The 13457-nt window shown below is 38.4% G+C and overlaps 6 protein-coding genes across 6 annotated transcripts; 2 read left to right on the top strand and 4 right to left on the bottom strand.

Moving 5' to 3' along the window:
- Window positions 1-453: 453 nt before the first annotated feature.
- SS1G_12516 (predicted protein) lies at window positions 454-1399 on the top strand (the record flags this gene model as incomplete). The annotated part of the gene is made up of 3 exons (XM_001586479.1): window positions 454-479; window positions 1012-1089; window positions 1378-1399. The coding sequence occupies 3 exons, from the start codon at window positions 454-456 to the stop codon at window positions 1397-1399; spliced, it is 126 nt and encodes a 41-aa protein (XP_001586529.1).
- A 719-nt stretch (window positions 1400-2118) lies between these two features.
- On the bottom strand, window positions 2119-2627 carry SS1G_12515 (predicted protein; the record flags this gene model as incomplete). Its single annotated transcript, XM_001586478.1, has 3 exons — window positions 2119-2132; window positions 2393-2427; window positions 2515-2627. The coding sequence occupies 3 exons, from the start codon at window positions 2625-2627 to the stop codon at window positions 2119-2121; spliced, it is 162 nt and encodes a 53-aa protein (XP_001586528.1).
- Window positions 2628-5730: 3103 nt separating this feature from the next.
- SS1G_12514 (predicted protein) lies at window positions 5731-6333 on the bottom strand (the record flags this gene model as incomplete). The annotated part of the gene is made up of 3 exons (XM_001586477.1): window positions 5731-5777; window positions 6032-6126; window positions 6314-6333. 3 exons carry the CDS (start codon window positions 6331-6333, stop codon window positions 5731-5733), a joined length of 162 nt encoding a protein of 53 aa, XP_001586527.1.
- Window positions 6334-7302: 969 nt separating this feature from the next.
- Window positions 7303-8943, bottom strand: SS1G_12513 (hypothetical protein; the record flags this gene model as incomplete). Its single annotated transcript, XM_001586476.1, has 4 exons — window positions 7303-7337; window positions 7681-7908; window positions 8028-8631; window positions 8719-8943. 4 exons carry the CDS (start codon window positions 8941-8943, stop codon window positions 7303-7305), a joined length of 1092 nt encoding a protein of 363 aa, XP_001586526.1.
- An 875-nt stretch (window positions 8944-9818) lies between these two features.
- SS1G_12512 (hypothetical protein) lies at window positions 9819-11360 on the bottom strand (the record flags this gene model as incomplete). Its single annotated transcript, XM_001586475.1, has 3 exons — window positions 9819-10106; window positions 10431-10708; window positions 10976-11360. 3 exons carry the CDS (start codon window positions 11358-11360, stop codon window positions 9819-9821), a joined length of 951 nt encoding a protein of 316 aa, XP_001586525.1.
- Window positions 11361-12838: 1478 nt separating this feature from the next.
- On the top strand, window positions 12839-13444 carry SS1G_12511 (predicted protein; the record flags this gene model as incomplete). The annotated part of the gene is made up of 1 exon (XM_001586474.1): window positions 12839-13444. The coding sequence occupies one exon, from the start codon at window positions 12839-12841 to the stop codon at window positions 13442-13444; it is 606 nt and encodes a 201-aa protein (XP_001586524.1).
- Between the last annotated feature and the right edge of the window lie 13 nt (window positions 13445-13457).

Here is a 13457-nt window from a genome sequence, read left to right as displayed (position 1 = left end):
ATCGCTTAGTGAAATTATGTGCAATAAGGAGCAAGTTGAACAGATTGTGTTCTAGCAGTTGCTTGACTAAAAGATAGTAAAAATTAGTTGTTATGATTAAAATGTTTTCTTCATTGATGTGAACAAAATGATCCCTTATATCTAAATACATTCTGACTATCATCGGGATCATCGAGATCATCGGGATTTTCGATAGACTTTGGGAATGTCCATCTCCTATCTTGGCGAAGCAGGGAACCACAAAGTTTGACTAGAGTTGCGGCGCTCCATCCCGTAGTTTCAAGAGACAATATGGTATTAGTGAAAGCATGTGCACAATAAACTTCATGCCCATGCTTATGACGAAATACGTGATGAAAAAAGCTTCTGTAAATAGAAGATGCATCTCGAGACTCAAGATAAGATGAACATTTTTGTCTTAGACCGAGACAAGCTATATTTCTGAAGGCTATAATGGCCATTGAGTCCAGACTTGATTGGTAAACTTTCCCAAATCTCTTGGTTTGTGTGAAGCAAAGATAATGAACGTTCTCAAGAAACAAAGTTTCTTTCAATTCAATGGTTGTCTCAAGGGATGATCAAGGCGCATGCAGAACAGAACACGTGATAAGATATTCGATTTGAGCTTGAGCTCAGGGAAGGAATGAAAATACTCAACTCACAACATGAAAGTAATCAAAGTAGTATCCATGACGTCGAATAAATGGAGAAGACTCGGAATGGGTTGAATGAAATAGAGTTTTTGAGGAAACTTCAACGGCTTGTAGAGTGGTGCATCGTTTTTGGGTCAGTGAATTTGCAAAGGGATCGAAAGAATCGAAAGAATCGAAAGAATCTGGATTTGTGAAGGTTTCTCTGATATTACATAATATGTATGAAATATCTTTTGAGATTTATATGTTCGTCCAGTTTGAGTTCCTTGATAATTTTTCTGGTGATATAAGAAGATCAATTTCTCCTCCAATGGATTTCGAGGAGAGTTTTCCTAAAACTGCGGAGCCGCGTCGACAGGACTGGTATGGTGTGTGGGAAGTCCGTGGTTAAGAATGAAGGAGCCGCGGAGACGAGAACCGAGATTGTATCGCTGATGTATGATTGAATGATTTGATTGATATGACATTGGAATGTTGTCTAGCACACAAGGTTTGTTGAAGGAGAAATGAAGAAATGGTATATAATAGAAGGAAAAGTAAAAATGGGAAAGATCAATTGATAGAAAAAGCCCCAATTCGGAAATTGCGTTAAAAATCAGGGATTTAAATGTGATGGCGGAAGAGGATTTGATGTATAAAAATGAGTGTATGCATTAAAAAGATATCCATAAAGCAAAAGATAGAGAATATCTTAATTAGTATGGAGCTTCTAATTTGTACGTAGGGAGTTTGAGCTATATGGATAATGGATATGGATAATGGATTACTAGCTAACGGGTGGATGCGCCGAGCTGGGGTGGATTAGGTCATTTGGCACTTCAGCTAGATTGTGTAGGCAGGTACCTGCTTTAGTATCTCTTTTCCTTGGACAAATTTTGGGAATAGTTTCATGTTATTATTCGATGGTATAAAAGTCGGTTTTGATATGATTTGTTTTTGAGTGTTATGATTAAATAAATATGAACAAATATGAGGAAGTATAGGAAATATAACTGTAGTCCTTGTACTCACATATAAGTGTGCCAGCCATGCATAGTGGCGCAGATATTCTCTTTCTAGAATTGAGGCTTGAAAGCTGGATAGCTGGATGGGACACCAGGTGAGATAGTTGGATAGCTGGATAACTGATGAAGGATTACTAAAATAGCGTAAATACGTACAACAACCATTCATCTATTCCGTACACCTACTGAAACCGGTAATGGAGGCTTGCAGTCTTGCAGCATCTGTACATAATATATTTGGCGATTATTGCATGAATTGAATCTGAATGAGAACTCTTTGGCTCTTTCCCCTCAATGCCTTGTGATAATCTTTTGGTGCTCAACTGGGCATTCCCTACCAAGAATTTTTGCATGAATGTTTCCGCCGGACCTTGACTGTATGAATTTTATTACAGGCCGAAGATTCCGATGTTCTTTTCACTATGGTTTCACTATCAATTGATATCGGCGATGGTTTTTGGTTATGCCTCTTTCCCTTTAGAGGTTGATGTCAGTATTCCATATAGAAGGAAGGTGCTTAATAAGTACCTTCTAGGTAGGTATGTCGACCATTTTTGGTGAAGCCGGGTTTTTCTTTTTCTTGAATCTTTTTTTCTCCGATTATTGTTTTGGTCCTTGAGAAGGTTCATTCAATTTGTACGACTACTCCGTACCGATAAATAGATATGATTGATACACACATACATCATCCATGAACCGTGTGAAAATGATTGGATATGACCTTGAAAAGATTACGAGGTACTACCATGGAATATGCGGGAACCCATTTCCTAAGGCTACGTTCGCATCAGGATGTCATGATAAAGCATCATCTATGCGTTACTCGGCGCATCAAATGTACATGTATATACACTTACCCCTCCCTCCAGCTACCAGATACAGACATTGCAGAATCTGCCAACACCGACTCAATGGCTGCAGACAAACCATCGGCCAAAGCTTTTCTTTGGCTCGTATTATCAATCAACATGATTGTAACATGAATTGTAAGAGTAATTGATTATTGATGAATGAAGACAAGATGATGAAAATTATGGAATCGCCAGGTTCATGAACTTTCTGAGATTGATGTCCGAAGTATTTGATGTGGAAGGGGAATCGACCAATGGGAATTCCTCCACTCGTCCAATTGAACCTAACTGCCATGATATTCCTAGTAAGATATCCAATAGCTGAATCGCAACCCTTGTACTTACTTGAGCATTATGCCAGATCCGGATATTATAAGATTAGATTGCAGAAATAAGCGAATCAAATTCTCCGAAATAAATAACATGTTAATGTAAGTGGATTTGATTCGCCAAAATGACGGAAATATCAAACATCCAGCCTTATCAATTACAAAAAATGGCTAAATTTCGCCAATGCTTAATTCTGATCTTCGAAAAGGGACCACTGGTGGATTTCTCCGGCTTCTTTTGATATCCAGTCAAATGAACATCATATCAAGAATTCGAAACGATGTTATGAGCAACGAGATATGCTCACCGACTTCTTCATCAGTCAATCGATTCAATCATCATCAGCATAACTCACCATCTGTACACAGACTGGATAACATATACAGAATGAGTAACATGATCCTCTATGGCTGAAACTTTTATGCTGTCCAACCACCATCATGCTGTATACTCCGCCATCATCTTCACGAAAACAATTCCTGGCGCATTGTAAGCTTATTACAATGGCTACACTGTCGCTGATGAACCTCCCACCCTGAGATCTCGGACATCGTACGACTAGGGAATCACTAAAAGCCCCAAGACTCGGTATTCGTCAAGCCTGCGGATTCTAGCTTGTGGCCTCTCCCTCTAGGCTGAAGCATCATGTACCCCAGATACACGGGAATACATGAAGATATTACGGAACGGCGCGAGGAGACGAAACATCTCAAAGTTTATTTTCTGTCGATGGTTGGTTTGACCTTTGACTTCCTTCTTGGAACCTTTCTGGGTTTTCTATCGAAAGCTTCGAAACGTGTACCAATGATTCTATCGTCATTTTGTCTGTGCCTCATGAACTAATATAAGCACCAAGAATTGACAGCATTCGATGTCACCATTCCTTTTTAACATACCATTGAATGTTTTCTTCATATATTCAAGTTTTACAAGATTAATTATTGACAACCATTGTTATGACAACGTGTCTTTACAATATTCCTTCATCATGTTTTCATTCTCGTTTCATTCATTTCATTCATTTCATTTTCATCTTCATCACAAACAACCATTTTATCTAGTCATCTCCTGAAGAACTCGCCACCCGCACTTTGGTTTCACTTTTATCTGATGTATAGTAATATGACGTCGAAATTTCGAAGACATGTTAATCAGATGATAAATAGTTTCATGTTGGGTACTTTTTTAAATGTCCGAGTCTGTGGTGTTCCCGCTTTAGGTTTCCACTTGAACTTTAAATATACTTCCTCAATTCTTGCTTTTGCTTTTCAAGGATATCTGGAATGCGAGGATTTATCTTCTTGTTCATTTCTATTTCAATCCCTTCGATTCTTTCATCAAATTGCCTGATTGTCGATCAACAGGTTTCTTCCCTCATCCTGATCGCATTTAAACCTCACTTCTTTTACTCGAATGCTTATTTCCTCTCATGCCTTCACCAGATACAAAGAAGAAGTGGACAAAATATTCATTCTTCGCTCTAATAATACTTCCTCGGGGGAAATATTACCTTCACTTCTCAAGTGTAACTATAATCTTATCTAATCGCCGATTAATCTACCCATCATCCATCAATCCGTAGGACAATAAATGTAGGGATTTCTTCTCTACTCCTAAAATGTATCATGCAAGCGAGTTTATGAAAAGTAAAACATAGTAGTAATTAGAGTCTATTTTACCTTATTCGTTTGAAATTAAGTGAAATGCTAGATTTAATCTTACTATAGATAGTATTTTCAGACTTTAGTATTAAGTCTAGTACCTGATTTAGACCATCTTTAATATAAACCACTTTTCCTTACCAAAAATAACAAAAATCGATCTTCATAATTTTCTTATTTATAAATATAATATTTTGAAATTTTTAATATAGATTTATTATTTACATAAAAACAAATTCTGAAAATTTCAGGTTTTTTAATGATTTTATTAATTGAGACCTTGAAAACTGAAATTTCAATTTTCAATTTGTGTAGGATTTATATATAAATTTGAAAAACGTTAAAATTTAAAATAACTTTTTAATAAAAATTAATAAAAATAAATTATAAATTTTTATCAAATTTTAAGATTATAATTTATCATTTGAATTAATTTATTTTGAAAAATAATTAGTAATTATTGATTTATTATTGATTAAGTATTTTTTTATATAAAATAAAATATCAATATCAATAAAACAAGAATTACAAATTATTTTTTTCAAATAAATTAATTTATGTTAAAGTGAATGGTTCCTGCGTAGCACGTGCACAGGGCACTAGTCCTGTTAGGACTAGATTGAGAAGCTCTCTTACAGAGAGCTTCGCACTTCCGTAGAACTTAGAAGAGTGTGACCAAAAGGGTGTTTATAGACCAGCAATTGTATTTAACTTAGAATCTACAGGTGAAGAGCACCTGTAGATGGGGATAGCTACTCTATATATACACAAATGAATGGCCTAGCCGCAATGGCTAGGCAAAAAGAAGTCGTATTTATTCCTCCAATGATCTTACTTTACCGATAACCATTGATACCTAGTACTTGTCCGGATCTGATCCTCAGGTCACCTAAATCGCATACTAATCTCGAGTAATCGTATCATGTGTGGACATGGTTAATGTACCTGAGGTTTCTTATATAATAAAGGTGGGAGGAAAGCAGGGATTTCCGTCACAAAGAGAGATTAACCTACTAGACCAATATTACCTCAGTTCTGCCCTATCAGCTTCCCACTATTCCCTGTGTGAGGTCATTCCTTTTAACAATTTATCTGATTAATTACAATATCAAGATTTAAGAAAAATTTATAAATAATTTATAATTATTTTTGGTAAAAGGTTGTTAAAGATTTTCAAGATTTTCAAATATATTTAAATTTTATACAAATTGAAAATTGTAATTTCAATCATCTATATCGTAATTAATAAAATTGTGAAAAATTTGAAATTTTCAGGATCTATTTATAATTATATAATGATTTTGTAATTAAAATTTCAATTGATTTGATTCATTGGTTGTTGAATAATTAATAGGTAAAAATCCCGATTTTTGGTATAAAAAAGTAGTTGGAATTAGGGGTGGCCGGAAAGTAGGATACTAGACTTATTTATCTCGATCCTTTAGTCATTTAAGCCCAATAGGATATTTAATATCGCAATCCTCTTCAATCCTTCAAGCTTTTCGGAACTCAGGGTACAGCCTATGACTGACAATCTTTGTGTGCTTGAGTTGCCATTTCTTCAGTTTCGGGTATATGAAGATGCTTATACTTGACTTGTTGCATCCAGTACACCGAACTTCTTGCTCTACGCATATGTTGCTGTAGATGCGGAGATTCAAATGCTAAGATATGAGTGGAACCGAGCAAATATAAGTTCAAAATATTAAGGCAAGTTGCTAGCTAATTCCGATTGAGAATTATCTTCATCTGCGGAACCCGTGCATAGACTCATCAAAATATAATACCTTCCTTTCTTAGATTACGATTCTTACCTTTGCTTGTATTGGTCCATCTTTGTGGGGAATGTTTCGTCTGGGTTGGTGGAAATTCGTGGATGGAATAATACACGTATAAATCATAAAACCAAGTGGTATAATTCTACTCAAAGGCGACAATACATGCATAGTGATCTAGCTGCCCTTACTGGGCCTCTCCCCCACCACCAACTCAGCAATCAAATCCTTCCTCTTCTTATCTATCAAATAACAGCTATAGTTCACAATTACAACTATCTGAACCACACCAAACATCAATTTACCTCTTTTTTCAGGATAATGCTCCGGTATTCCCACCTTTCGCAATCGTCATCGCTGCGAATTGGTTCACAGAAGTGACCATCAAGGTTGTCTGCTCGTCCTCGTGTTAGTATACTAAGGCACCCTGGTTACCAAGATTTGTCAACCTTTGGTTGTGCTGATTGATGACAGGAGAAGCCTTGCCTTTTCACGATAGACGGAATCATAAAGCAGAACAGGCTCTACTAGCTCTCATCCATGCAGCCAGCCGGCTTTAGTTCCGTGGTCGTGTTACTATTGGGCTCTACTATCCATCTCCCTGCTCATCATTCTTCATATTTTCAAGAACGTTGATTTTGATCGTGATCTTCTTGCCAACGCAGAAATGGGACCTGAGCCATCATCTATAATAGCAAGCGCTAAAACCGTCTACAGCTCAAAGCTCTTCATGACCTCAGCTATGTGACTGTCATTTATCTTGAGCATTTTTTGGATGCAAGAAAACAAGAAATCTTGATGAAATATTCAGCGAAAAGGATGAGGATAGCGAAAGGCTTCTACTCTGTCATTGTGCGTCGAGATCTTCAGCTTGTGGATCGGTGAATTTGTGCGAACAAATACTCTGGCTCGTACTCCTGTTCCGATTTCCAAATACTATTCACAATATCATGATTTACGACTTCAAAGTTTCGATACATTCACGTTGAGCAAATTCTTTGGTCTGCTAAGCGATGATTCACGACAGGTTACCACTTGAAACCAATAATGTTGGTGCTATCACCTGTGAAAGCCGATGACTCCGATCAACTTCAGTGATCTAATGATGAGGTGTATCATACTTGCGAATTGCAGCCAGGTGATGAACCCAATATGTTTTGAACAATGATAACATTGATAGACGTCTGACTTACACTGGTGGCCAGGTCAATTTGTTTTTGAGTACGTCGAGGTTAGGCGTTCAGAGCATTAGTTCTTGGGAATGGAATGTGTACTCAGGCGTCATGTTAAAAATGTCATGAGCTCTAGTTTGATCTACACAATTCATACCAATCATTTACTTTCCGCAACCTTATCTCACTCTCATACCCCGACGCAAACATAATACCCCAACCAAAGTGTCGTACAAGCGGTCCCGACGTTTGGATTCCACTTATTGAAATCGACAGCCGTGATGCCATACAATTTCTCAATACTCTCGCACGAATTCCCACTAGCGACCATGTGCCATTTCTTACACCCACATATAGCTGTCGGCTGGGTCGGTGTTGGGGCCGAAGGATTACATGTTGACGTCGGAGTTGCTGTCGTCGATGTGATAGTGCTGGATGTGGTTGTTGGTGTCCCGGGAATACCTGTGTTTGCAATTAATCATTCAACGTCTAACTCACAACCCTACAGTAACATCTACCTCATAGTAGAGACTCGAGAAATAATCTACTACATAAGTGAGGAAGACACGAACACAACATACCAATACAATACCAATACCCCAACCAAAGCCCCGCACAACTACTCCCCACACTCGGATTCCACGCCAAAAACTCCCCCAAACTAAACGTCCCATACATCCTCACAATCCCCTCACAATCATCCCCACTAACCGCCAAATGCCACCTCGAACAGGTCCCCACAATCCCTGACTGCGTCGGCGTCGGCCCCGATGCACTCGTACTTGTGCTAGTACTACTAGTGCTAGTTGGCCTCACAGTCGGCGTCCCAGGCACCCCCACACAATACCAAGTCGAAGCCCACAACCCCGTACACGCGCTCCCTACCGCGGGGTTCCAGGCGAGGAAGTCGGCGAAGGTGAAGGTGCCATACTTGGCGACGATGAGGGAACAGTCATCCCCGGAAACGGCGTAGTAAAAGGTGGTGCAGGCTTCGATGAGGCCGGGCTGTGTGGGCGAGGGCTTGGGGGTACCGGTTGCGGTTGGAATGGGGGTGGTGAGGGTGCTGCTAGAGGAGGTGGAGGTGAGTTTGAGGGTTGTGGTTTGACGGGGGAGTCCGAAGTTTACTTCGACGCAGTAGGAGTTGCCGATTCTGAGACCGGAGCAGTCGGATTTGAGGGAGGGGTTCTGGGGGTCGGTTGGTTAGTTTGGGTTGGGTAGTTGCGATAGAATGGATTGGGTAGAGAAAAGATTGCATGTGCGAGTGGGATTCACCCAGTCTATGAAGTCGGCGTGGGTGAGACCCCAGCTCTCTTCGAAGTATGCACAGGTATAGGAGCTGTCATAGGCGGTGTCGTAGTATGTGCAATCTGTTGCTGTTCCTGGGTCTACAGGTCCATCTTGTCGGCGATGCTTGTTGAGCTTAGGATTTGCTATTGCGAATGTAGCCTTAATGAGGAGAAGCCAAGATAAAAGCTTAAGAGGGGATGGAGAATGCATATCTAATCAGGCGGAAGGTCGGCGGCAGTTATCAGTAAGTGACTTTCAGCATCAACACGACGTTAAAGCACGATATCAAGTATGGGTATTAATATATAGAATTTTGGGAATGCTCCTCGACTTCGAGTATGCTTGCCATACTGCTTGTCGTATGAGGACAGAAGGAGAAAGCATTCCCCTTTCTGGCTGTCGAATCGGACGTCCCGAATATAATCGATGTGATTGCAGCGTAGCATCAGGTCGGGTATTCTAGGCAAAGAACTACCGAGGTGCAAGAAGTAGTGAAAGGTTCCTATGATAATTACTGTAGACTGAATACAATCATCTCTTACTTTATATCATCATTATTCCATCCCCAGATATATCTCTAATCTTGACATAGAGCTCTTTAAAGCTGTAAAACTCGCATAAAAGCCAAAGAATGGTCTCGGATTGAGGCCAGATGTCAGATCTTATGATATTTGACGGTAATTATGATCAAACTTGAATATAAGATATTAATTCCTTAATAAGATATCGTTCAATACTAAGAAAAAACGTTTTATTTGCTCTTAAGATATTATTTTATTAACCAACAAGTAAATATGATATAATTATATCAGGATATTACTTTAATAATTTAATAATAATTTAATAATAATTTAATAATAATTTAATAATAATTTAATAATATTGTTAATGTTATTATTAATATTATTAATTTCAATTCAATGAAAATAAAAGATTTAAAGAATTTTTTGTAAATATACTTTATAAAAATTGAAATTACAAAGTTATATATAATCTTTTATGAATAAATCAAAAAAATATTTTAATTTTTTTTAATAACGTAACTTATGGTGAACCGGGTCATATGGGGAACCGGGTCACAAAATTCAATTCTCTCTATGTGATCTTGTTCTACGAGCTACACATTCATCCAATTCCAACTCTAAATCACTTGAACTACTCTCTGGCTCTTCTTCTTCAGTCTCCTCTTCTAATTCTTCAATTGGACGTTTACGTGGTCGCCCTCGTGGCTTTTTCTCCTTCGGTTTTTCCTCCGCCTCATGTACCATTTTCAGTACTTCCTCACTACTAAAGACAAATTGACCTTGTAATTTGACTCTTTTGCCTTTAGTTCTCTTCTTTCGAGTCTCAATTACTTCCTGAGCATCAGCGAGCTGTTTCCGAAGTAGGGCTATCTCAGCATTTTGAGATTCTACAAGCCTAGTCATTCTCTTGGCATATCGACGAGTTGATGATGCAAGAGAATCATTATCTGCTAGAGCTTTATTAAAGGTTTGATTTGCTTGCCTTAGCTCTGTCCCATCTGGAGGAGAGCTCTTGAGTATAGATAAGTCTAGATCTTGATTGGACATTCTCATTTGTGGAGTAGAAGGTTGCTAGGAGGAGTTAAATGGTAATAAATCGAGTATTTTTCGTAGGGCAAAAGGTACTAAACCAATTCCTCTTCAATCAACTTTAATATTAGAAGAATTCAGTACTTTTTTTCTAATATTTTGAAAGAGTTCTACCCATTCAACTCTTTGAATTCGCTTTACACCAATTCGAGAATATTGATCGACCTTTAAAGTATGATATCGTTTTATTGGCCCATACACCGCAATATTAAGTGGTTGAAGCAAGTGGGAGCAATGAGGAGGTAATATAAGTAAATCGATTTCCTTCTCTATATAGAAAGCAATAAAGCTGCTTGTAATATGATTTGAATGGCCATCCATGATCAAAAGTCGAGGTCGGTCACCTGACACTTTCTTGGATTCTGGTTCGAAAACCCTTTTTAGCCATTCTAATCCATGACTATTTGAGGTCCATCCATTCGTACTCGTAGAAAACTGCTAGCTTTGAGATATGTCCTTTGGAATCCATACAGAATTCGTATTCTGAGCCTTGAAAATGATTATAGGTGATAGAGCCTTTCTAGTTGTATTGATATATTCAAATGCAGTTATCCATTCTTGCTTGCCAACTGTAATTTTCCAATTCGATTTCTGAATAGAATCGATTATAATACATATACTTTAAGTACTTTCAACTCCAAATCCAGTTTCGTCCATATTATATATATCATCTAATTCATACTTTCGTTCAATGAAACATATACGAAACATATCAAACCAAGCCTGAATATTCTCTGGAGTTGTCTTTTTAATCTGATTAGACTCTAATTGATATGAATAGCATGTTTTAAGTTCTGGATATCGTTTTTGGAATCTATAGATCCATTCGTGGCCTATAGGTGGAATTTCTGTCGAGGTAGGAATTCGAGATGACGCGATCTGAATGCATCGAAGACGAATTTCGTCGGCTATTTCCTTCACCAACATAGGTGTAGCAAGGAATCCAGTGATGGTAAGTCGTGAAATCCATTGTACAAGAGTATTTTCTTCTGCGTTTGAAAGAATTTGAGCCATTTCGTGGGATTGAGTACATGATTTCCTTCCAGCGACCCTAGCTATGAGAGTTGACTTAGGAACTTCAAAATACTCTGCAGCCTTTCTAATTGATTTAAAGTCCTTCAATTGAAGTGCAATAATAGCATTCTGTATCTTCTCTTCAATTTGAGAAGGCGTAAGAGGTGATTCGGTATGCATAGCAAAATTTGTTGGGGTTTGAAGTCAGTGATGGGCTAAATGTGACCCGGTTCCCCATATGACCCGGTTCACCATAAGTTACGTTAATATTATATTTTTATATTTTTATATTTTTATATTTTTATATTTTTATATTTTTATATTTTTATATTTTTATATTTTTATATTTTTATATTTTTATATTTTTATATTTTTATATTTTTATATTTTTATATTTTTATATTTTTCTAATTGAAATTTATAATAAAAATAATTATTTAAATAAATAAAGTGTTAAAGTGAATGGTTCCTGCGTGTTACGTGACGGTTGTTACCCACTAGTGGCTCACGTGCACTAGCCCTGTATATAAAGACCTTCTTACTTAGAATCTTCTTAGTTCTTTAGTTTTAGATTCTAAGTAATTGAATTGACTCCGTTTACGACTTTTCCGTCACACTGCGTAGCACGTGCACAGGGCACTAGTCCTATTAGGACTAGATTGAGAAGCTCTCTGTAGGAGAGCTTCGCACTTCCGTAGAACTAAGATTATATTAAATAATATATTATATAATTTAGATTTCCACTTTTTGAAAAATTTCTAGCCGAAATAGGAAGTTTCAGACGGAATAGGAAATATAACCGAGATTACGAGGATTATCCGGATATTTTTCTTTTCTTAAGTAGAATTCCTACGCTAACAAATATCTTCAATTCTGACTAGTTTTTGGTGGTAAGCTTGACGTTCCACCACCTACGGCGTCATTTCAAGCTCAACGCCGCTCACTTGCATCAGGGAGACTTCTTCAAGTGGGAGGCTTCCATGAGCCTTCGTGCAAGTCTTTTTACTGGCGCACTCAAACGAAGGGTTTCGAATTTTCTCCCGATTTGTGGTGCGAAAATCATCGCCGATTACATGCGGCCTTGGCTTGGTACCTTGCCTTGCCGTCGCCTCGGACCCGGCAGATTCACCTTGATACGATACCACCACACCGCGTCTCTTTATATTTCCCGTGCCTCTTTATATTTCCCGTGCCTCCTCAGCACCTCCTGTATTGAACTACTAGTAACATAAATATTACCTTCTTGCTCAAACCCAATCTTACACACTTTTGCCTAAAGTCTTCTTCACGTAAAATTGCAGTCTCATCCGCGCAACCATAGACCGAGTAGCCATCCCCCGCATCAATTCTACCTCGTTAAGCATCGGTAAGCTTCTCAATTGCGCTCATCACTCCATTCACTTGCCAAGTCAATAGCGCTTACATGACCACAGCATCGTATCATCAATCAATACTATCCCAGCACGAACAGGCGAAAGATGTCAGACTTCGCCAATCTCCTGCAAGACCTTGTGCGAGTCTCCGATAATCAGGAAGTACGTCACGAGACTTGGGGTTTTACAATCTACCGCACTGCCTATACCGGTTCGCAAGATGATCAAAGATGGGATATACTCATTGATGCTATTACATCCTCGGTCTATAATGTGATTATGACGAGTCCGGAGGGCACTTCTGGCTCAAACAATGAGGAGGCGCAATTACTTTGGTCTCTATTCGACCTCGACCTAAAAGTCAATTCAACGCTGAAGGACCTTGATATGGATGACTTGCGCAAGACCCACCAAGAAGGAGGTTCTCAGAATGGAAGAGGATGCTTCCTACTGGTTGATCAAGAGGTTTTAACAGATGTTGATGGGAAAGGCGATTATTGGATAAAGTGTGTACAAGCAGACTACAAAGCCAGTGATTATGTTCCCAGAAACTCACGAGTCACGCAACGGTATTTTGGCTGGTTGAAGGTAAAGATAAAGAAAACTTTTGAGTTGTGGGAGAAATTGGTAATGTTTGGGGAGTTGGAAAGGATTGCGCCACCGACGATTGGTGGAGTGCAGGTGATTTGGGATGGAGATTCTTCGATGTGATTTGGCGTCTGAG

Source organism: Sclerotinia sclerotiorum, genomic scaffold (genome assembly GCF_000146945.2).
Source record: "Sclerotinia sclerotiorum 1980 UF-70 scaffold_21 genomic scaffold, whole genome shotgun sequence".
NCBI lineage: Eukaryota > Fungi > Ascomycota > Leotiomycetes > Helotiales > Sclerotiniaceae > Sclerotinia > Sclerotinia sclerotiorum.
This window is presented reverse-complemented; position numbering and strand designations above follow the sequence as displayed.